Source organism: Patagioenas fasciata, chromosome 26, assembly GCF_037038585.1.
Source record: "Patagioenas fasciata isolate bPatFas1 chromosome 26, bPatFas1.hap1, whole genome shotgun sequence".
In the NCBI taxonomy this organism is placed as follows: Eukaryota; Metazoa; Chordata; class Aves; order Columbiformes; family Columbidae; genus Patagioenas; species Patagioenas fasciata.
In genome coordinates this window covers 7520087-7541181 of record NC_092545.1, presented here as the reverse complement: position 1 = coordinate 7541181, position 21095 = coordinate 7520087, and the positions used below count along the sequence as shown (strand labels likewise).

At 46.2% G+C, this 21095-nt stretch overlaps 2 protein-coding genes across 3 annotated transcripts; one reads left to right on the top strand and one right to left on the bottom strand.

Annotated features, from left to right (window-relative positions):
- The first annotated feature begins 733 nt into the window (after nt 1–733).
- Nucleotides 734–9330, top strand: VDAC3 (voltage dependent anion channel 3). 2 transcript variants are annotated; one of them, XM_065856608.1, is made up of 9 exons: nt 734–857; nt 2427–2498; nt 3180–3229; nt 5198–5350; nt 6408–6460; nt 6912–7139; nt 8001–8151; nt 8575–8632; nt 8843–9330. In XM_065856608.1, exons 2-9 carry the CDS (start codon nt 2432–2434, stop codon nt 8932–8934), a joined length of 852 nt encoding a protein of 283 aa, XP_065712680.1. In that variant the 5' UTR covers nt 734–857; nt 2427–2431; the 3' UTR covers nt 8935–9330. The 2 variants fall into 2 exon arrangements, with proteins under 2 accessions (XP_065712680.1, XP_065712678.1); XM_065856606.2 differs by lacking the exon at nt 734–857 and adding an exon at nt 1765–1991.
- Nucleotides 7611–20564, bottom strand: IKBKB (inhibitor of nuclear factor kappa B kinase subunit beta). The gene is made up of 21 exons (XM_065856599.2): nt 20267–20564; nt 20098–20192; nt 19447–19564; nt 18668–18737; nt 17959–18047; nt 17406–17495; nt 16913–17037; nt 16488–16595; nt 16063–16192; nt 15412–15606; nt 15048–15162; nt 14562–14685; nt 14167–14318; nt 13994–14055; nt 12801–12910; nt 12543–12592; nt 12145–12244; nt 11796–11943; nt 11460–11587; nt 10687–10777; nt 7611–10153 (listed from the first exon to the last, which is right to left on the bottom strand). The coding sequence occupies exons 1-21, from the start codon at nt 20369–20371 to the stop codon at nt 10085–10087; spliced, it is 2274 nt and encodes a 757-aa protein (XP_065712671.1). The 5' UTR covers nt 20372–20564; the 3' UTR covers nt 7611–10084.
- Between the last annotated feature and the right edge of the window lie 531 nt (nt 20565–21095).

The window sequence follows — 21095 nt, the reverse complement described above, 5'->3', positions numbered from 1 at the left end:
CAGCATTACATTGGTACATTCTCCATCATCAACAGGTAGCCCAGATACTACTTCACTTTGTTTTGGGACGTCAAGCAGAATTTGCTGGCCTTGCAGTTTCTCTCCATAACACTGAATTCTGGTGGGAGAAAAAGGGCTTGTTCAGTGTGTTTGTGTTTCTTGAACTATATAAATGTACAATCTGTCTGTCTTTTTTCTTCCCACCTCTCGTCCCGCCACCCCCAGTTAACTGGTCATTATGCTGAGCTGCTTTGGGTTACTTACAGTTGTTTCCCTCCTCCCGCAGCACTGGACCGCAAGGTATCTGGTGCTCAGGGGAGGCAATAGCTGCAAGCCCTGTGCTCACCGCCGGGAATCAGTGCCGGGGGCGGGTGTGGTGCTGCTGTTTGCGCATCCGCAGCCGCGCCGCTGGGCTGCGGGGGCTCTGCCGGTGCTCGCTCCCTTGCCAAGGGCTGCGGAGCGGGAGGTCACGGCGGGCGGACGGGCTGCAGCACGCGCTAGGGTCTCGCGCACCGGCTGGGCCCGGGGCCGTTACTACCGGGAGCGGTGTCCTCCTCGAGCGGGCGTTCCAATCTTCCGCCGAGCCCAGAGCCGCCGTTTCTAAGAGCAGCGGGGATCCCCGCAGCGGGTCCGGCGTCCTGGGCCGCTTCCGCGGGGCCCGCGGGGGGCGACGGTCGCGACCGACGGCCGTTTCTGTGGGGGCCCCGCCGCGCTCAGGGCGGGGCCGCGCGGCGCCCGCCAGCCCCGGCAGGAGGGCTCAGAGTCAACGGCAGCCGTGCGGGTGCGCCTGCGTGCGGGGCCGCGCACGCGGGGTTGGGGGCGGCGAGACCTCCAGTCGGAGGCAGCGCGGCCGGCAGGTAGCGGCGTGGTGCCGGGCCGGGCGGGCGCGGGGCTGGCCCGCACCGGGGCCCGCGGTGCTGTCCGTGCGGAGCCCGGCGGCGTCGTCCAGGCCTCGTCGGGGCCGACGCGGGCGTCCCTCGAGTCACCTTGCCGCGGTGGGGCTGGGCCGAGAGGACGCCGGGGGTTCGCTTCGACCGGCGCTTCCGCGGCCTTGGGCCCGGCCAGGCGCCCGGGGGCTGCCGAGGCCATGGCCCCGGGGTGCGAGCCGGCTCTCGCTCTGCGGGCGGGGTCTTGCCAGTGCTCGGCTGGAAAGCACGAACTGCTGGGGTCGCCGGGGACCGAGCGTTCCGCTGGGGGCAGGCGGCCCGGCGGCTGCGCTCCGTTATCCGTTGCGTAACGCGGGTCGGTAACCGACAGGGCCGCGCGGCGCCTGAGCGCGCGTGTGCCCGCGGAGCAGCCGGGCCGCGCGCGGGCTCCGGGCGGCAGCGGAGCCGCAGGGGGGCTGCAGCGCCCAGGGTCGCCCTCGTTCTCTCTCGTGTGTACGGTTTGGGTGTTTCAGTTATCCGGTAGGCCGCTAGACCGCTGTGGGCATTCTTATGTTAGTTTCTTCATTGAAATTCGCAGTTCGGTGTTATCTTTCTGCAGTTTGTGTACAGGCATCGCCTTGCTGTGCACTATATCTGAAGATGGCAACGTGAAGCATCAGTTGTCCCCAGCCTTTTATTTCTTGATACGTTTTCTCCTGTGGTTCTTGTACTGATTTTACTGTTGCGGGAGGGAAAATCAAAGTGCAAGATTAAGGAGGCTTTGCTTAGTTGTAGATCTCTGGCTTAATGTTTCTTTTCCGGCTTTACATTGTGTTTTGTCAGCTGTTGTTATTGCGACTGGTTGATGGAGACCAGATATGCTCTGCTTCATAGCTGTGGTGTTAAAACTGTTATAATGTTTTAAACTATGCTGTTCTAAAAGTGCACGTTCTGTTTCTCTTTTGCCAGTTTAATTATTTACTGACTGTAATTTTTCCCTCCATGTTTGACAGGTCAAAAGGCCTTTTTACATAGTAATCTTGAGAAGTACCTGTTTTACATACTAATCTTCAGATAAGGAACCTGCAGTCATGTCCAGCTATTTTAGATCCTCTAAACCCACAGGTATAAATTTATAGAATCATAGAATATCTCAAGGTGGAAGGGACCCATAAGGATCATCGAGTGCATGTTTTGATAGTTACATAGTGCAGATTAATTATTAAGTCACTGAACATGGAGCATTTGTCTTCTATGGGATGTAAATTGCCCAAGTGCTTCATTTTAGGAAGGAGCTGGCGATTCAATTGCTTAATACAGATGCTGTTGCATTTGTGACAGAGGGACCAAGTACACTGGTAAGCAACTAAGATGGTGGAAGAGAAGTGTCCATAAGCGCTTAATAGTATTTCTGACAAAGCAACGGTGACACAAGGATTGCTTCTGTGAACGTTCTTCAAAGGTCTTGTAGTTCCGTATTGGTGAAGTACGCATTGGGTGCTGGTCAGAGACATTTATGCTGTTGAACTCAAGATTCTTACAGCTTCCAATATGTTTCAGATCCAATGGCTGTCCCACCGTCATACAGTGACTTGGGAAAGTCTGCCCGGGATATGTTCAACAAGGGATATGGTAAGTAACGTGGCTGTGGTTTGAGAACCTTTCGTACTTTTTTTTTTGGTGTCTTGAAGAGCGTTGACATTTTTCATCTGTTTTTGCGAGTGTGTAATAAAGATTGCATTTGCATCCCAAATTCACGTGCTACATAAAATTAAAAAGCACTCTGGCCTGGTCTCTGCTAAGATTCAGCTCAGGTTCCCTGCTTTAGTGTCAGTTGTTTCAGGCTTTTCTACTCTGTGCAAGGGTCAGGTATTCCCCTAGATTCGTAGCAGATTAAAAAGAAAAGGAAGAAAGCAATAGTATCTCTGTATATGGCGCTGGTTAAAGTAAGTTGAAACATGTTTTTCTTGGAGAAGGGGAAAAGAAAAATTCCTGCCCTGCAACAAGAAATACAAAGGTAGATTGAATAAATCAGAAGAAACGGTAACTGTATTGCTTGGTCCCAGACTGCAGGTAGCTGCAGAAGGTGGAGGTACTTGATGATGGGTGACTGTTATGACTATAAATTATGAGGCCACCCACTTTGGATTGTGAAAATTCCTCAGATCATTCCTCAGTAAGATCAACTGTTGAAATATGAAAATAGACTGTTTCATGTCAGTCTACTCTATTTGCTGTACTTCGGGTATGCTGGAAATAAGCCTCGCATCTGTATTGTGGTGAAGCAGACAATGTGTGCTCTTCTATTTTCAGGATTTGGAATTGTCAAGTTAGAGCTGAAGACCAAGTCTTCCAGTGGAGTGGTAGGTATTGGGCACGTTCAACGTCAGCAGCATTGCAATGGAACGACAAGTTCTTGAATTGGTCGGCGGTAATAATTTGCTAGCAGGTGTTGCTTCTTCCTTTCAGTTTTCATGGTAAAACCTGTAGCTGACAGAGGTATTTCTGTAACGATGTGTGGAACTGACGTAGCAGTACTTCTGTTCTTGCGGCATGCAAGAATTTTCACATATTTTGTTGTGTATATGTGGCTTTCCTCCCCATTTCCATTGCCACATCCCAAACGTAAGTTTCTTCACCCTAAAGAGCTCTCACTTCTGCTTATGAATGCATCTGAGTTTCTCTGCTGTTTTTGGTTTTTATAGGATTTTGAGTCCTGACTGACCTTTTATCCAAAAGGCCAAGGGACATTAAGAGCCACAATTTAACTTCATGTTCACTCATTTCCACCCTGCTTCCAATGCAAGATTTGATTAAAATGAAATAGTTTCAGTATCCCTTATGTAGAGCATTTTAGATACATTAATTAGGCTTTAGCACTTCAGGTAACCATAAAATACTATGATCCCCACTTTAATGATTGAGAAGTGCAGCTTCCTCATGAGTTCGCAGGAGTGCAGGCAAAACCAAGAAAGGATTTGGTCTTTAAGCACAAGCATATATTGTTCAGTAGATAAGCTTATTCTGGCACTGAGTCTCAGTTCTGTGTGTGGTGCCACTTGATGCTGTTCTGGTTGATAAGCTGTGCTGCTTTTCAGCCTCCTTCATAACCATATTTGCCTTAGTTCCCTCCTTCTCTTGCATTCTTCCCATGCCAATGGTGTAATTCCTTTTGTATTAACCGAGTTCTGTCTCTATTGAGCTTTTGATGGATTGCTTGCGTTGTGCACCGGGAACTGTGTGGTTTCTGTGCTGTGACTGCTGCCAGTTGCTGACATCTCATGATATGCGTAGTTTTCCTGGCTGGAAGTTTTGATTCTCAAATAATATGCTATGGTTAATTATGCTGTTTTCTGAATGTAACTGAACATGAAGAATCATATAAAGTTCTAAAATGGGCTTTTTCTTTTCCATGCAACTTTCATGTTGGATGCTTATCCAGCTGGTAAGAATAGTGACTTTTGGCATGTTGGCTCTTTATTGCTTTGTCCAGTGAGGTTTTCTGTGGTGCATACTGTAGTTCATAAACTGTTCCATTGTTTTTAGTCGTGTTACCATCCACATAATGAAGTATGACTATGCCCATAGTTCTTGATCTGCTGTGTGATCTATGTAAAGCCATTTGCAATCTTTGTCAAACAATCCACTATAATAACACTGTAAAAACAGCAGGGGGGAGAACAAGTTAGATACGGTATTGATACAGTTGTCTGTTGCTGCAGGCTTTGTGCGTGTTAGTGTTTCTAATGACTATTCTGCAATAAAATGGGGTTTGGGGGATGGAGATGAGGTTAGGAACTAAGCGTGAGATCCAGTTCGTACTTGGGTACTTGTAGTACCTCTGATTGTTATGATACAGAAGTATTAGGGTGTTGGAAGGTGTTGAAGGTACAGAGCAAGTTACGGAATGTTGAAATTTGCCAGTTTGGAGCAGAAAATGATGGCGGGAAAAGGTATTTTTGGTGGGGGTGGGGTTGACAGATAAGTTAGGAAAAAAGTATGGTAAAAATGAAAGGTGGGGGACCAAGTAATCAAATCACAAGGCAGATGAAAATTAAACAGTAACAGTGCTTTCTCCAACCTCAGCAAGTTCCAGGGCTCCATCAGCACGCCCCCGTAAAAGAAATGTTTGGCACAGAGACAGCAAAAGGAGTAGCATTTTGTGATGGAAAAATAATTATTTTTGATGGGGATAGGGAAGAGGAGGAGGATTTTGAGGATTCTGTCAAAAGGCCTAAAGGTAGCAAGCGTTAGTGCTGGCACTTGACTAGTGGAAAAACTGAATGTAATTACATATCAGAGTGCTGAACCTCATGTCATGCTCTTGGCAGGAATTCACTGCATCTGGTTCTTCCAACACAGACACAGGCAAGGCTTCAGGCAGCCTAGAGACCAAATACAAGGTCAAAGCCTATGGACTTACATTCACCCAGAAGTGGAACACAGACAACATACTGGGAACAGAAATTTCCATGGAGGATCAGGTAAGAGGAAGTAGATACTCAGAACCTTTTTGCAGCTGGTGTGAGAAAGCAGAGTTGGGCAGAACACATTGACAAATATATTTGCAGAATGCACAGATTGAGAGAGAGCATCCTGAATCTTGGGGGTGCGGGTACAAGCATCCCCACAGCAGTGTGCTGCTACGTGAACGATCCAAAGGTACGGAGTTACTGCAGTTGGATGGATGAATGTGTCGCTATTATTCACTCCAAATAGGAGGTTTTGTTTAAAGATGCACTCTAGCTATGTACAACTGTCACTGCTGCAGCCCTGCAGAGGAAAAAAAAGAGAGGTCTCATAGTTCTAAATGCTCTAATACATAAGGATTTAAGTTTGGCTGCATTAAGACAATATATTTTGTGAGGCTGGAAAGAAAGGTTTGCAGCTTGGCACTGCTTACACAAAAGGTTGCTAGCATACAGCATTCTCAAAACACAGTTCTTTTTGCAAGTAATAGCTTTATGCTTTTCACTTAATGCCTGAAGCATAAGGTAGTGGTGCCAAAAGTAGTGAAGTTCTGTGGTGCCATCCGCCACATATGGCCATCAACTTTTGTAGTTACGGTTTTACACTTTATACCTGTGCTTTAAAATGGAAAATGCTGTCCAGCTCCAGACAAGGGTGGGAAAGCCGAGGCAGGTACCCGGCTTGGCCTGTGAAGTCACACTGTGTCTTAGAATTCGTGGATTCTGAGAGAGGTTCTTGAGCTACCGTGTGAATTGTTTGAACTACAGGGGATAAGCAAACGTGAACTGAACAGTTTTATTTCTTTAACATAGTTTCTCAATTTTCTTGCCAATACTAGATTTGCAATCCTCCTTTAATAACGTGCACTGTTATAAGGCCTCATTCTGGGGCGAAAAAGTCCAAATTTTAATCCTTCATCACAGAGCATCTTCAGACTTCATTGTAAAATATGGGAGACATTACTGTCATGTTGCACCTTCTCTTTAGACAGGAGGTAGACCTATAGTAGTGGAATATAACAAATTGCGTATCAGCAGATTTCTGAGCAGACGTCTCTGTTTTTTTTTGCAGTTGGCTCAAGGATTTAAGGTGGCTCTTGACACTACATTTGTACCAAACACAGGGTAAATCTTTTCTGTTACCTTTACCTAAGGAGTGCTAGCATTTCCTGTAACTTTTCATTACAAGTGCTTATGCTTGTTGTTGTGTAAATGCTCAGAATTTAGTGTAGAATATTCTGCAGGAACTGTAGAATAGTTTGAAGGCAGTGGATAACACCTGTCTCAGAAGGACAAGGACTGCTGAAAATCATTTTTCAGCTTTTTGGCCATTGGCAAATTTGTTTCTTGAGGATTTTAAGGAGATGGTGGAGGAAAATGTGGCACCATGTAAAAATGTATATAATACCAATATTACTCTCATCCCCTGCCCTCTTCAGCAGCTGTTAACTTTTGAGTAGGTATTACAGTCATTTAATTGACTGGTCGTAAAGAAGGACACGCACATGTGAATAAAACTACATATAATGCACACTTGTAAATTGGAAGGGATAGAATGGCCTGTTTCTCTCTGCAGGAAGAAGAGTGGAAAGTTAAAGACCTCCTACAAAAGAGAATATGTAAATCTAGGCTGCGATGTAGACATTGATCTCTCCGGACCAACCGTCTATGGCTGGGCAGTGCTGGGCTATGAAGGCTGGCTTGCTGGCTACCAGATGGCTTTTGATACAGCCAAGTATAAGCTTTCGCAAAATAACTTTGCCTTGGGATATAAGGCAGGAGACTTTCAGCTGCACACGAACGTGTAAGTATTATCTGAGACTAGAGAAACTTCAACAGAGGAGTCAAACGAGATTAATAGTGAGCATTGTTAGGTTGAAAGGTTGGGTGGATTGAAGGAGATGCTGATTTCTTTAAAAATAATTTATATTTGATGTTTTCATCTCCAGTACAAGTAAAGTCGGGGCAACTTTCCAAATCTTTGCTGTCTTTTGAGACCTTGTTTGAGGGTGACTGTGGTTTTTGTGTACGTAAGACAGTGGCGTAAAGGCACTGTAGACTGTTACTTTGGAATTTAAATCTGTAAACTTCAACTTCTATTTTGCTGCTAGATAAAAGAGCCCTCAATTAAGCTACTGTACCTTCCCCTCCTCCCACCAGACAGAAAGCTGCTGGCTCAAAAATGCCCGAGGCAGGGTAGAGAGGTGTGTTGCATTGCGCCTGAGTGTTTCCAGCTGTCGTCGCAGAGTAGCTCTAGCATTCAGATGCTCCAAGAGTCTTTCAAGATGGTTTATTTAAACAACTGCAATGCAATGACATTGTTTTCAGTCTCATCGTTCCCATTACTGACTGAAGGCTCCTTCTGGATTTGTCACTTGATGTGTTATCGCAGGCTCGCTTTCTTAAGCAAGCAAGGTCAAGCCATGGGTCTCAACTGTTGGAAAGTCATTTCCTTCTGCAAGCAAAGGTTATGTTTGGGTAAAAACTCTGAGCAGGAGTCTGCCAGCTCTGGCTGGGAAGTAGGTGAACATGGGTCCAGGGGAGCATTGGAGCTCATTTCTTTTTAAGAAATAATGACCAAATCATTGTGGGAAGGGGTTTATCTAAAGAGTCACAATTCACTGAACAAGGCAAGGCTTGACACGCTTGCATCTATTACAAACAGGAATGATGGCACCGAGTTCGGTGGGTCTATTTATCAGAAGGTTAATAATAAGGTTGAGACATCCATCAATCTTGCATGGACTGCTGGCAGTAACAACACACGTTTTGGTATTGCTGCAAAGTACCAAATGAATGAGAAGACTTCCCTTGTGGTAAGAATTTTGTTACAGGAATGAGTATTTTGAGCTCCTGTAAATACTGAAAATTTGTGTTATGAAGTAGTTCAAAACAACAATTAGTTCAGGACAATTCAGCCAGAATTAAAGATGGGAAATACCATAGTAACTAGCCCTTTAAAGGAGATAGCGACACAATGCTGGGGGCAGGAAAGGACAGGGTGGCATTTTACATAGGCATAATGGGTTACAATTGGGGGAGAGATTGGAACTATTACTGAAGCCTGTTACAGCTTAAGCTGGGAATTCTTGAGAAAAGCCTGGAATATGCCTCCACTAGAGGTTGGTCTACAATTGGCTGAAATAGTTAATGCCTGAGCCACCTTGTCAGGGCACTGGGGTAATTCTGTCTGAGTATTTATACTGTGTATAAATATTGTGATTTCTTTTTTCCTGTAGGCTAAAGTCAATAATGCCAGCCTGATTGGAATTGGGTATGCTCACACCCTCCGACCCGGTACGTAAGTCCGACTGGTAGCAGCAAATACTACTACACTACAGGTTATTTTACTGTTATGTCTGGAACAGAACAGCTAGCTAGAAATCTTGTGTAGGCTCATAGAAGTAAAGGATGTGCACATAGGACACATTAGTGAGACTCAGTAGCTGAGGGAAGGCAGCATACAGGGTGTCCATCTATGAAGCGTCTTGTTACTTGCTTTCCTAGGTGTGAAGTTGACCCTCTCAGGCTTGCTTGACGGCAAGAATTTCAGTGCTGGAGGTCACAAAGTTGGGCTGGCATTTGAGCTGGAAGCTTAGTGCAGCTCTAAGTACAACAGGTGGTGCTCTGGAAGATGAAGGAAAAGTGTACCCAGTGTGGTTTTGGCCTTAATATTACTCTGAAATTTCAAGAAGTGTGAACTTTCTGCTCTTCCAAAGAAGCATTTTAACCCAACACTGAAGTCTAGAGAGTGCCAGCACATCAAAGGAAGATACTTGAAGGTATGCATGGAAGTTGTGGTGTCTGTGCCACATTTCACTTCAGTTTCCCGTATTCTAAATCTGTTCCTAAAAACAGAAGAAAATCCCACCTCTCCCCATTACTGTATTGCATCCTGCATGTCCTGTACTTTGCAACCTTTAATAAAAGGTGGTCTCTGTGCTGTAGTGGAATTTCGGTTTACATCAGAATTAAATAAATTGGTCACAGTTGGAGCAGAGTGTTGGTGTGTCTTTTCTGGTCAGGTTCAGAAAAGCTGTGTTTCATCCAGCTGTGCTTTGCCTTTCTTTTGGGTGCAGCTTCAGGCATAGTTAATAATCTGCAGGTGCTTTGTTAAACTAAACTGTATGTGTACACTGAAGATTTCCTTCTCTGTGGTCTCTAGGAAAACATCCTTACATCTCACATTTTAGAGACCTGCACAGTAAAAGCAGCTTTTTCATTAAAATGTTATTGAGGATATCAAAAAGAGCAAACCATAAGTTTACATGTTTTAGATAATTTCGTTCCCACATAGGAAACAAGTATTAGGTAAGTACAACCATGACACTTAAGAAAAAAAGTGCAAATCGGCAAAGTTAAGAAATTAAGTTCACAGTTCAAGTATATTAGGAAGGTGATATCCTATAAGTGACTCTGCAAACTGATTGCACATTTTCATTAGAAAGCCTAAAAGGCAGCAAAACAACCACCTGTGATGCCTAAGGGATCCTAAGCATCAGGATAGAGATTAAGAACATCTCCTTTCTTAAGGCACGATTAAGAACTTTTTTCAAGCAGTTAGAACAGGCGTTTCCTACTGTATCTCTGTGAAAAAAAGTGTCTTAAGAAGTGGATACTAAAAGCTAGGCCATGTGTATCACATAAGCAGAAGTAGAAGGAAGCACTTGAACTTCCCTTCTCAGAGGCAGCAGCTTTTCACAGTTGGCTTCCTGGAACAGCACGTCTTCCGAGGCGACTGAAGTCATTTTACATCTGGGTTTGTTCCGGACTGCTTGTTTCTTCTACCTGAAGCTGCAGCCAGCTCCAATCTAAAGCCTAAAAAACAAATAGTTAGAACTACAAAGTTCAACACTAGCTTATAGTTGATATTTCTCCAGAATAAAAGGGAAGCAATCTATAGTTTTGGGATGAACCATGCAATTGCTGTGAGGGAAACCCTGAATCTACTTATTTTCTCTAACTTTCCTTTCTTTCCTATATTCTGTTTCATTAAATAAGCATCACTGCCCACCAGTGTATTGCCACCACAAGCACTTCCTAATTTTAAGAGTGCACTTTTGCAGTATTTTTGTACAACAGCCAGTGCCTTCCCCATCTCTTATGGTTCAGCACAGCCTCAGTCCCAGTGCACAGCTCCCATTCTCAGCAAGCAGGGACCGTGTCCGGCAGCAGCTCAAGTCAGGGAGTGGGTGCTTTATCTCCCACAACTCCTACTCTCTCCTTGTCCGAAAGAGTAATATGCAGATTTCTATTAGCCGTATTACTTACTGGTGGCAAAGTTACCCAAGCAGAAGTGTGAAGCCATGAGCTTCCCTAGTCCTTCTACAGAAGAATGTCAAGTACGTTACCATGAAGCTCTGCTCCTGATCCTTCATTGTGTCATGTATCACATTTTCTAGTTGGCTACAGAGTTTCTGTGATTCCAGCAGTAGCTCCTCACTGAAAGGGACAATTATTACACAGTTAGTTTCCATAGCAGTTTTGTTAAAAGAGATGCTGCCTCTATCTTTAGGAAATATTTCTGGCAGGTGTGCTGCAGAGCACTGAAGATCATTAACCTTTACCAGCCAGCTCATAAACTAGTAATTCATATTGCAACTGGGAAAGTCGGTGGCATCCCTAGATTTACTGAGACGGGGAAAGGAAGCACGTTCCAAGATGGAGTTAGGTTCTTATGTGGAGTCACCATTGCTAAAGTTGCAGAACAGCCTGTGAACTAAAGGACTGAGCAACATATAAATGAACAAACCAAGGTCTGGCATTCCAGCTGGTGACCCAGTTCATGTAAGCAAACCAGAACTACATGTGCTTGGTAACAGCAGTCTCTTCTTTCTGATACAGCTCAGCTACCATCACCTCATCTGACAATGCCCCAACAATTCCAGATAAAACAAACCCCTTATTATTGAGGCAAGGTAAGTGCTATACCTTATCCCATTTTTCTTAAGGAAGACTAACAAGCCCCAGGAAGTCTAGCTACTACATAGAAAAGGCTGCTGACAATGGAAGCTGAACACAGTGTAAAATGTGACAAAGCCCACGTGTAATTATCTCACAAAGCAGGAGCCCTGGTCTTGTAGTGCCGGCATTAGCAGTTACACAACTCCAGACCTCGCCTCACCTTCTCCTGACCGATTCTGATAAACCGTACGTTCCAGAAGGGACCTGCAGCAGCAGCTGACCAGGGCTACCAAGACGTGATGTGTTCATGCTCTCTGGACTGCCAGTGACAGGACCACGTACTTTACTCTGAAAAAACACAGAATATTCAGATTGCAATTATTTCCACTAATTTCCAGCAGCCAGGAGTATGAGACAGCCTGGAACTTGGCCTTCATACTAATTCAAAATAACAGAGAACAGAACCATAGGACATACTGAATTTACTATTAATTATTTCACTAACCTGTGCTACAAACCATATTTTCAAGTTACACTGGAGTTTTGTTTTACTTACACAAGCGATTTTTAGCAAGTTCCACAGTTCTTTCTGCCGTTTCTCCTGAAGCCTAACAACTGTTTCCTCATCTTCATTCATCAGATTCATCACTTTCTCCACTCTGGGGAATAGTTCCAGTGCCTTCTGCTTGCAAACTACAGTTTTACTATTTGACCAAAAAAAAACCAAACATCATCACACACGGGCAACTGGAGTAGGGGAACATTTAAGTTTCTTATTTCCTGTAACACTCTGAGATCTCATTAGCTGTACACACCAGCTTTTAAAACTCTAGAACAAAACCTCTTGCTGAAAGAGAAAATGCTTTCTCTTAACCCTCAACAGAAGCCGACTCTACAGAGCTCACCTGAGCTGAGCATAAATGACTCGGACTTTTTTTTCAAAGGTCTGGATTGCCTGTAGGAGCAGTCGTACTATTTCTTGGCTGTCACCACTTGTCCTCTGATCTGGAATGAGAGTCAGAATCTTACACAGAAGGGCAGCCTTACAGGACAGACAGAAGCAGCAGCATCTATTGTAGCAGCAGCTTGCTCTGAGAAGAGCTCAAAAAGCACCAAGAAAGCGAGGCTGTCCTAGTTTAAAACTGACTCCCCTCTCCAAAGAAAAAGGTGGGTTCAGTAGAGTCCATGTGCAGCTAGTGCAGTGGCAGGCCCAGAATGCAGAGAGTTCTCAATGCTCATTATTGCATCTCCGAAGTTACTATCCACACAAAGCAAGCTGACCTTGAGCTAAAATGCCTTTTACCTCTTGGCTTCTCTCTCAATCTCCGGTACAGCTCTCTGGCTTGTTCTTCTCTAGAAGAAAAAAGCACAGAACACAAAGGACTTCTCTAGAATCTAACTTACGAACAAGCAGTTCAAGAACTCAAATGACAGGAAAGGAGTCAAAGTCCTCCCAGTTCCCCATAATTTGGGCTGAATAGATGGCACTTTCCTTGTCCTGCAGTGAATAAGCTTAGCTAGCAATACTCCTGCATCTCAAGTTCAAGGTAGCTCAACTCACAAATCCTCCAGTGTTCCTCCTTGTTTACGGCCTAGTGGGCTTCTCTGCAGGTCCACGATGTCTGTCTGCAGGGCCATCATTCTCTTCACTAGCTGATCCACATCATCCTCCTGAAAGCAGGGCAGAACATAAGTGATGAACAGTCTTGTACTAAGGGACACTATCACACATCTTTTCTCATTCACATTTCTAAATACATTGGCAGGATGCAAACAGCAGCCTTGAAAAAAGACAAATGAAAATATTAGTAATTTCAATTCAAGGAAATCAGCGTGGTGCTCTGGGGTAAAACAACTTCTGAGAATTTTGCAATAAAAAATTCAGCCTGCAAAGAGCCATTGAGGGGTCAGACTTTGCAGGAAACGTGTTGTTGGTTCCGAGGCCATCATGCTTCCTTTTCCTTGGCTATTCCAGGAAATCTCTTCTCTCATCCTATCCATCCTGGCACCCCAAATTCTGCTTTTCACTTGAACTTGTTCACAGGGAGACGATGCTACTTCTTAGACAGTCATTCTGCCTTCTGCCTCCTCCCAGTAGAGGAGGTGTAAAGGTTGCAAAAGAGTAAGATATCAATCAGTTAGTCACCTTTCACTCCTTGTCTGGGAGCAATGGTCCTTGGCCTTACTTACAGGGTAAGTACTGAAAAGGCTGAATGCCTTACTGGGAGCAGGTACCCGTGTACCAAGAATGGAAAATTGTTGACTTTTGAAAATCCAAGATGGATGCTTGAAATGCTTGTGTTCAATTATCTAATCATTTGCTTTCCTATTCACTTCAACCTAGGTCCTATATCCTCTTTCCAGCTATCCTGGCTCCAGACTGGGTTAGCAGAACACCTGGGTGCAACCGCTGCAAAATCTCCTTTCACATTCCCCAAGATCTCCATTTTCCCCCTAAGCCTTACAAACACCACGAGCTTCATGAGGTACTGGCAATGGACAAAAACGGCGCCACCGAAACCAACGTGACATCTGGAATCAATTCAGACACTATTTAAAGGAGGTCAATGAATAAAAACAAAACAAATCACAAATAAAACAAAAACAAACAACAACAACAAAAATATATTAGAAATATATACAGAAAAAAATAAATCTTAAAAAGAAAAAAAAAAAAAACAACAACAAAAAACACAACACCAAACTTCTTAGCTTCTTTTTCTTTAGGAGAAGCAGTTAGATTTAGAAACATACCCGCCCACAAAGTTCCACAGCTTGCTCCATTTCTTTCCAGGCAAACAGCAACTTCTCAGAAGCTATGAAGGAATGAAAGAATGATTGCTTTTCTCAGGTTCATACATGAAAAGGTAGATACTCTGAGGATAAGAGGCATAAAAAGACCTCTGCTTCCCAGATGCTATACTCACTAATTCCAAACTCGATCTGCTCTTTATACTTCTCCAGATCAATTTGGATGCTTGTTTTAAAGAAGTCTAGCTTTGCTTTCAGCTGCTGGGAAAGGGAGGCCATGGAATTCTTCATCTTTGATAGGGTACTATTGTAACGTAACAGATTCATCCTGTGTGGACAAGAAGGTCCTATTACCCTCCTGAGCTAAAAATGCAGGCTTCCACTTATATCAAAATAGGTATTTCAGAGTGTAGCAGTGAGCACAAAAGCAGTTGTGTAAGGGGATGGAACTCTAAGCTTTTCATTAACTGTTAACAGCTCCACTCATGGGCTTCCCCATTCCCGTTCTTTCCCCTTCACCGGGGAGCAAAGGCAGACAGAAATAAGCGTTCTAGAGAAACTGCCACCGTACATGGCTGCTCGCTGCCCCTGCTGAAGCCGGTTACAATCCTCTTTCAGCATCCGGATTGTGTGCCAGATCTGACCCCATACTTTCCGCAACTGGAAGAAGTGGAGATTCTTCTTTGGATCCTGAACTGGAAACAGAGGGGGGCAGGGGAAGAGGAGGGAAACATACATATGAGCATGAAGCATAAAAGTAGTGTTATCACATTACAGAAGAGATCAAAGCATCACTCCTTTGAGGGGCATGTTACCTCTTGCAAGCCTACAGTTGGCTAACCCCTATGCAGCTTCCCCAATATATCAAAATCAAACAATTCCTTTCCTCAGTTATTTTGACAAATCGAATGAATACTATGCCAGTCCATCTTACTGCTTCTTCAGTCCAAATATGCAAAAGCTCTGTCTACTCTTTGCACAAGATACAGACCGCAGAACACAGGCAGCCCTCTCAACACTGACAACCTCTCACATTCACGCCAGATAAAGTCCTTACGGATGCAGTCAACGCTTTCTGGATGAGGACGCAAGGCAACCTGAGCCTCATAGGCAACTTTTTGGTTATCGAAGAGGAAGAGGAGGTCTGTGTCTGAAGCTGCCATATCATTCATCTGTAAAAGACAAAAGACCCACCAGGTTCTCTCTGCAAAAGCCTCTCAGTAATGCCATAAACAGAAAGTTCCTCGTCAGCCAAAGACTGAACCCTAAAGGCACCATATTAGGTGCCTAGTGTGCAAGGGCTGTTAGGTCTGCGCAGTTCTATGACACATGCCTGCCAGAACAGCAGGCAGTGCTGTGCTCCCAAAGTGAGAGTGCCTGTTGATTCACTCAACAGCAAGGAAGGGAGTAGTCAGACTCACCTTGCTATCAGCTATATGTTTAGTGGCCAACTTCTGAGAAAACAATGCAAGTCCAGCTTCCTGCAGTAGCTCCTGGTCCTGTTCGGGGATTCCCGTATCTGACTGGATCCTGGCCTTCACAGTCTGCAGAGTCTCCTCCTCCGTCACAGGGTAAGTGTGTACAGTTCCCGTGACCATGTTCAAAACACGAAGCAACTAGAAGAAGAGTAGTGTGACATGAGAAGGGCTATGGATACATTGGTCATGTCTGAGCAGAGATCCCAAGACTGAGACACTGGCCACTCATAAACTGCCAAAGAATTTGTGGGGCTCTAGAAGTCACTTTGCAGCTACTTAATAACACTATGCCAAAGTCCTTGTCCTCCCTCAAGTGGAAGAGAGGCCACATGGCAATTAAACAGCTTCAACTGCAGAATCCTCTACCAGAATATGAAACCCATCACACACAGCAGCTTTTTGCTACTCCCAACAAGGTCAGGGAGTATTTGTCCTCAAATGAGCAAGAAACACCTGTTACTGTGCAGAGGCAGCTAAATGAGATTCTCTGCTGCTGCTCTCTTCCTAGGTCTATGACTTGAGACTCTTCTCTCATGGGGTACAGGCAACTGCTCTCTGGAAAACTCTTCAGGTCAATACAGAGTCATTTCTCACCTTCAAGTTCAAAATGTCATCCAAAGCTTTGAAACACCCATTGGGCCCGTACGTAGGATCTGTACCTCTCTGCCGTGGGTGCCACATTAACATGAGTTGCAGCCATTTCTCCAGCCTCCCAGCCAAAACACTGAAGTACCAAATTAAGAAGAACATCAGAAGATTAAAAAGTGCCTCTGCAGTCACCATATGGCCTGGTCTCTACAGGAGGACTGATGAACAACCTCCCCACCCCAATCACAAAAGCGCTGTTTAGAAAGCAGAAGCAGATTCACAACTACGCGTCTGAAAAAGGACACAAGCGTTGTTTGTGTCGTGCTCAATTTATTTGCTGACTAACATAGTAAGGCATATAATATAAGCCTGGTCTTTTTGCAGAAGAAACAGTTTATCCCAGTGTGCAATAACAGACTTCTAGTCCTCACCTGTTTAGATTGTTTGGGTAGGGTAAACTGCTAGAAAATTTGACTTCTCCAGATAAATCTTCTGAAACAACAATATCCAGCTCACTCTTCTGTCGCACTTTGGTATGCCTAGTGAATTCAAGCAAGTACAATGGTGAAATAATGATCTGCCCTTCCTAGCCTGCACGTTAGTAGGCTCTTAAAGCTACTCTTGAGGGATGTAACACAGACACCGCTTTGGTTTCTGCTACCTGCCCTGCAGGAGTCAGTCCTGATCCCAAAGAGCAAGTATCAGGAATGCTGAACTTGCTCAGGTATGTCGAACTCCCGTGAAGGGAGTCGGTATCCGTAAGGGCAAGGACATAGGGATATCACCCTAAGAATCAAGGGACCGCACCTGTCACATTGCATGCACTCTCCTTATCACCTGGCCCCAGCTCACTCACCATTGCACTGGCTGCCAGTTGGGTAGGAACGGTCGGAAGCCTGTAATACACTCAAAGGCCAGCGTGCCAAAGCTCCAGTAATCCACCGTCACCGTGTACTTCTGCTGCTCCAGCAGCTCTGGAGCCTGAGACAGTTTACACACACACAAGACAAAGCCACCCACCTCTTAGATCTGTCTCTTAAGAGCTCATTAATATTTGTACAACAGATTAAAGACGGTGTTGAACGCTCTGCTTCTCACGAATTTTGAGATCCTCTCAGAGCGAACAGCAAAGGTTATTGGCACTCTTGCTGCTCATTGATAACAGGCATAGCTAGCAGGCACTGTGAAAACTCAGTGTCAGAAAAAACGCAGTTATCTTTGCTAGCTGCAGCACCCCAAATGTACTCCATACCAGAACAAGTACTTCCTCCCAGCCCAAAGCCTGATAACAGTTAACTCTACCCCACTGCAAAGCAGTAGCTGCTCTTCTAGCCGAATTCCTTCCTTACCAAGTACTGCAGAGTTCCAACAAATGATGTGCATAGGCTACCCTGGTCCAACTCCTTAGCATATCCGAGGTCAATGATTTTGTGTATTAACTGAAACACGCAACAGAGAATAAGAACACTAGAGAGATGTCCTGTTAAAAGCACATACACCATACAGCAGAGAGAGAAAAGGTTCAGCTCTTCAAAGGTATACAGGAAAGGTGCAAATGAAGAGATGGAAATAGGAGGCTCCCATAGATTCCTAAAACCACAAAGTATGTAAAGTTGTCATTGGCTTGATACACACAGAGCTGGAGACATTTTTGCTAAATCAGATCTTGGGTGAGTGAGTACAACCTTGGTCTTTTGAAAGTCAAAATATCAGGTGTTAGCAGAAGTCTAATACAACCTTTCAGCTGCACGCAGAATACTGTTCATCTGACACACAGATCTAAGCTGGCTGTTATCCTGGGTTGAGTGCTCTTGCAGAGGGACCACTGTAACCACATGAAGCGCATGCATGTTCCTTTCAGACTTACTTGCCTGTGCAGGCAGGTACCTGGTTCCTGCTTACCCTTTGCTCTCCTTGCTGCAGCACAATGTTCTCTGGTTTCAAGTCTCTGTGGATGATCCTGTTCTCATGAAGATACCTGAGAGCCGAAGCTGAGACACAGAAAGCACCACTCGTAAGAGTGTAACTAACTGTACATAGCACAAGCCCACTTTCTACGCATATATCTGCCTCAAACACGCTTCCTAAATATCTTCTAAAGCCTCAGTACCTACCCAATTCTGCCTCAGCTGCAACTCAGTAAGATCACAACATAGCTTGACCAAAAAAACTCCACCTTCAAAGTCTCTAAACAGCACTTGGCAATCTTTGCACAAGAGCTGTCAGTAATTCCACGCAGTGGTGGCCCGAATGCTAATGGAAACCCACATTCTCAAGTCCTGATGATCAGCTGTTAAGCTGAGGGTGCAGACTGATGTGCAACATAAACCAGAACCACTTGACAAGTGTTCAGCTATACAGAACCTTCCAGAAAATCCTGAGCAGCATTTTAGCTGGACAAGAAAATACAACTCTGTGTTTTCAAGAATAATCATCAAAGGTTGGCTCTCGTACAGGGAGTGCTGGCAGAGCAAGACAGGAAACAAGCATACCTTTCGAAGTCCAGTCTAAGATGGAGTCATTAAGGTCACTGCTGCATATCCATAAAGTGGATTTCAGCACTGAGAGGGCTTCCATAGTTCAGACAACTAAAGGTACTGCTACCACTTACCAATATCAGATAACAAGATGAGAATAGCTTCTTCCCGTAAGCCACAGCAGTTCTCCAGCTGATTCAGGTACTGCAAGAAAACAACACAGAATATAGCCTTCCCCTCTTGTATCCTGAGTGACACTCACAGTCCCACAAGCTCTCACAGATGCATGTAGTTCCAGTAACAGCAACAAAATTCTCTAGAGGCACAAAACGCTATGGGACAGCAGCAGCAATTACAGCTTCAGGCCTTGGTCTAACCATATGAGAGGAGAAAGGAGTGCGTGAAATAAGTCAGCATCACACTCGTTCTCTTCCTTCTACTTGTTCCATCCTTCATAGCCACTTCCCCGTGCCTGGCAGTACCAGCTCAAATCTCAGCTCTAAGGTCTGGGTTTTATCTACAGGCAGATTACGGCAAAGGTTAGAAAAACAGCACGATTAGAATTAACGTGTGTTATTTTTTCCTATGATAGACAGGAGTTACCCACTTCCAGGAAGCATATAGCCCATACGATGGTCTTGGCCACACTCACATCCTGTCACACCCCCTCACCCTCTACGCACAAACTCCTCACAGTGTCACTTGCAGCCAAACAAACACAAAACATTTCAGAAAGCACTTAAGTCTTCAAAAGCTGAATGTAATATCAACAACCAACTGACCAAAACCCCTTGGTGCCAAGACAAGAATTAGGAACCACCAGAATGTGAAAACAGAGGTTTTGCAGGGAAACTTCAATAGAAACCCAAGGATGAGCTGAGAAGGCCTTGGACTGCCATCGCAGGGACATCACCTTGCGGAGGTCTCCGCCTTGGCAGTACTCCATGGCCAGCAGCGGCAAGTCATTTGGTGCAAGCTTCTGCATCCCTTCCGGGACGTCACGGGCAGCCACCACATTGGGATGGTTCAGCCTGAGGAGTAGAAATCAGGCAAATAAATACACATGATGAGCGGAACCACGATGACACCCAAGAGATGACTACTCTGCAACAGCCACGCAGTTTCACACGCTCAAGGTCAGCACGCAGAGTCCTACAAGGACATTAATTCTTTTAGAAACCAAACTGATGAATTCTAAAGGTCTGCAATTCAGCCATCCTTCAAGGACCTGGCCTCATCCCAACGCCCCAAAGGCCAACCCAGTGCGGACGCTGCACTCGGCAGAACTGCCAGAACCAAGGGCAGCAGCAGCAGCGCCCGAGCAGGAGCCTGGGACCCAGGACCGCGGAAACTCGACGCGGGGTTTCTCCAGCGTGAGCTCCCACGCACTCGCCCCCCACGCACTGGGCGGGTCGGGCGCCTCCGGAGCGGACGGGCAGCGCCCGCCGGCGCCTCGCGCCCTCAGCGCGGCCGTTACACCCGGCTCGGGCCGCTCCCGCCCGCGGGACCGGGCGGCGCTGACGCAACCGCGCCCGGCGGCCGCTGCAGGCCCGGCCCGCCTCACCTCTTCATGATGTGTATCTCCAGCGCCCAGCGGTCGCGGTTGCGCGGGCTCAGCTCCTGCCGGCACTGCTTGATGGCCAGCTGCTCGCCGGTCTCCTGCGGACACAGCGCGGGCCAGCCTGAGCGCCGGCCCTGGACCAGGCCGCGCCGACGGGCCGCCCGCCGCCTACCTTGTTGTGCCAGCGAATGACGTTCCCGAAGCCGCCGGTGCCCAGGCGCTCCTTCATCTCCCAGGGGCCGCAGGTCTGCGCCTGCAGGGCCGGCGGGCGGCTCATGGCGGGGCCGCAGCGCTCGGCTCTGCGGGGCCTTGGCCGCGGCCGACGGTGTTTCCGGCTCCGGCGCCAGCGGCACGCGGCGCGGGCGCCCGCCCGCCCTTAAAGGAGCCGCGCGGCGGGAACGAGAGGCGCCGCGTCCGAGCGGGAGCGTCGTCGTCGCCGTCAGTTCCCGGAGTCAGGGCTCTGGCTAAAGGGCGCGCAGAGCTCGTGGGCTGTGTAAATGAAATAGCAGAGCTCCTTAAAATCTGCTAAACGTGCTGAAATTAACTATTTGTGTCAGTTCTCCACCTCAGCACCCAAGCCAAAACTGCTCTGACCATTCCATCGGGTTTAGATGTTTCTTCCTCCCGGGTTTGCTGGCATTAAGCGCTTCAGTGCCACTGCAAAGGGAGGTGCACAGCCAGAGCTATAGCCAGAGCTGCAGCATGGCCCGTCGCGCACGCTGGACCGGACAAGGCCACTATGCACAGAGCTGTCCCCTGGGGACATGGACCTGCTGCAGGACGCCACACTGATGCGCAGCATCACTGATGCTCAACAGTCTGGCCAAAACTCTCCCTAGACAGGATCAGCTTAGAAATAAGCCAGTGGACAGTGCTCAAGAGAGCAGACACAGTTGTTGTTCACTTCCCTAAAACATGTCAAGCACTGCAAATGGCACCCACACCACACTCCAAACTGCTAGAGTTGTCCTTAAGCTGTGAAAAGCCAGGAAATACCATCT

What these genes read in the sequence shown, in the direction of transcription:
- IKBKB (XM_065856599.2), bottom strand. Translation starts at nt 20,371, where the DNA reads ATGAGCCGCCCGCCGGCCCTGCAGGCGCAGACCTGCGGCCCCTGGGAG. An exon ending in AACTGGCAGCCAGTGCAATG is followed by an intron (nt 16,596 to 16,912) that starts GTGAGTGAGCTG and finishes TGAATTCACTAG; the next exon opens with GCATACCAAAGTGCGACAGA. An exon ending in AACATATAGCTGATAGCAAG is followed by an intron (nt 15,163 to 15,411) that starts GTGAGTCTGACT and finishes TGTCTTTTACAG; the next exon opens with ATGAATGATATGGCAGCTTC.
- VDAC3 (XM_065856606.2), top strand. Translation starts at nt 1,958, where the DNA reads ATGTCCAGCTATTTTAGATCCTCTAAACCCACAG. An exon ending in TATGTTCAACAAGGGATATG is followed by an intron (nt 2,499 to 3,179) that starts GTAAGTAACGTG and finishes TTCTATTTTCAG; the next exon opens with GATTTGGAATTGTCAAGTTA. An exon ending in ACATTTGTACCAAACACAGG is followed by an intron (nt 6,461 to 6,911) that starts GTAAATCTTTTC and finishes TTCTCTCTGCAG; the next exon opens with GAAGAAGAGTGGAAAGTTAA.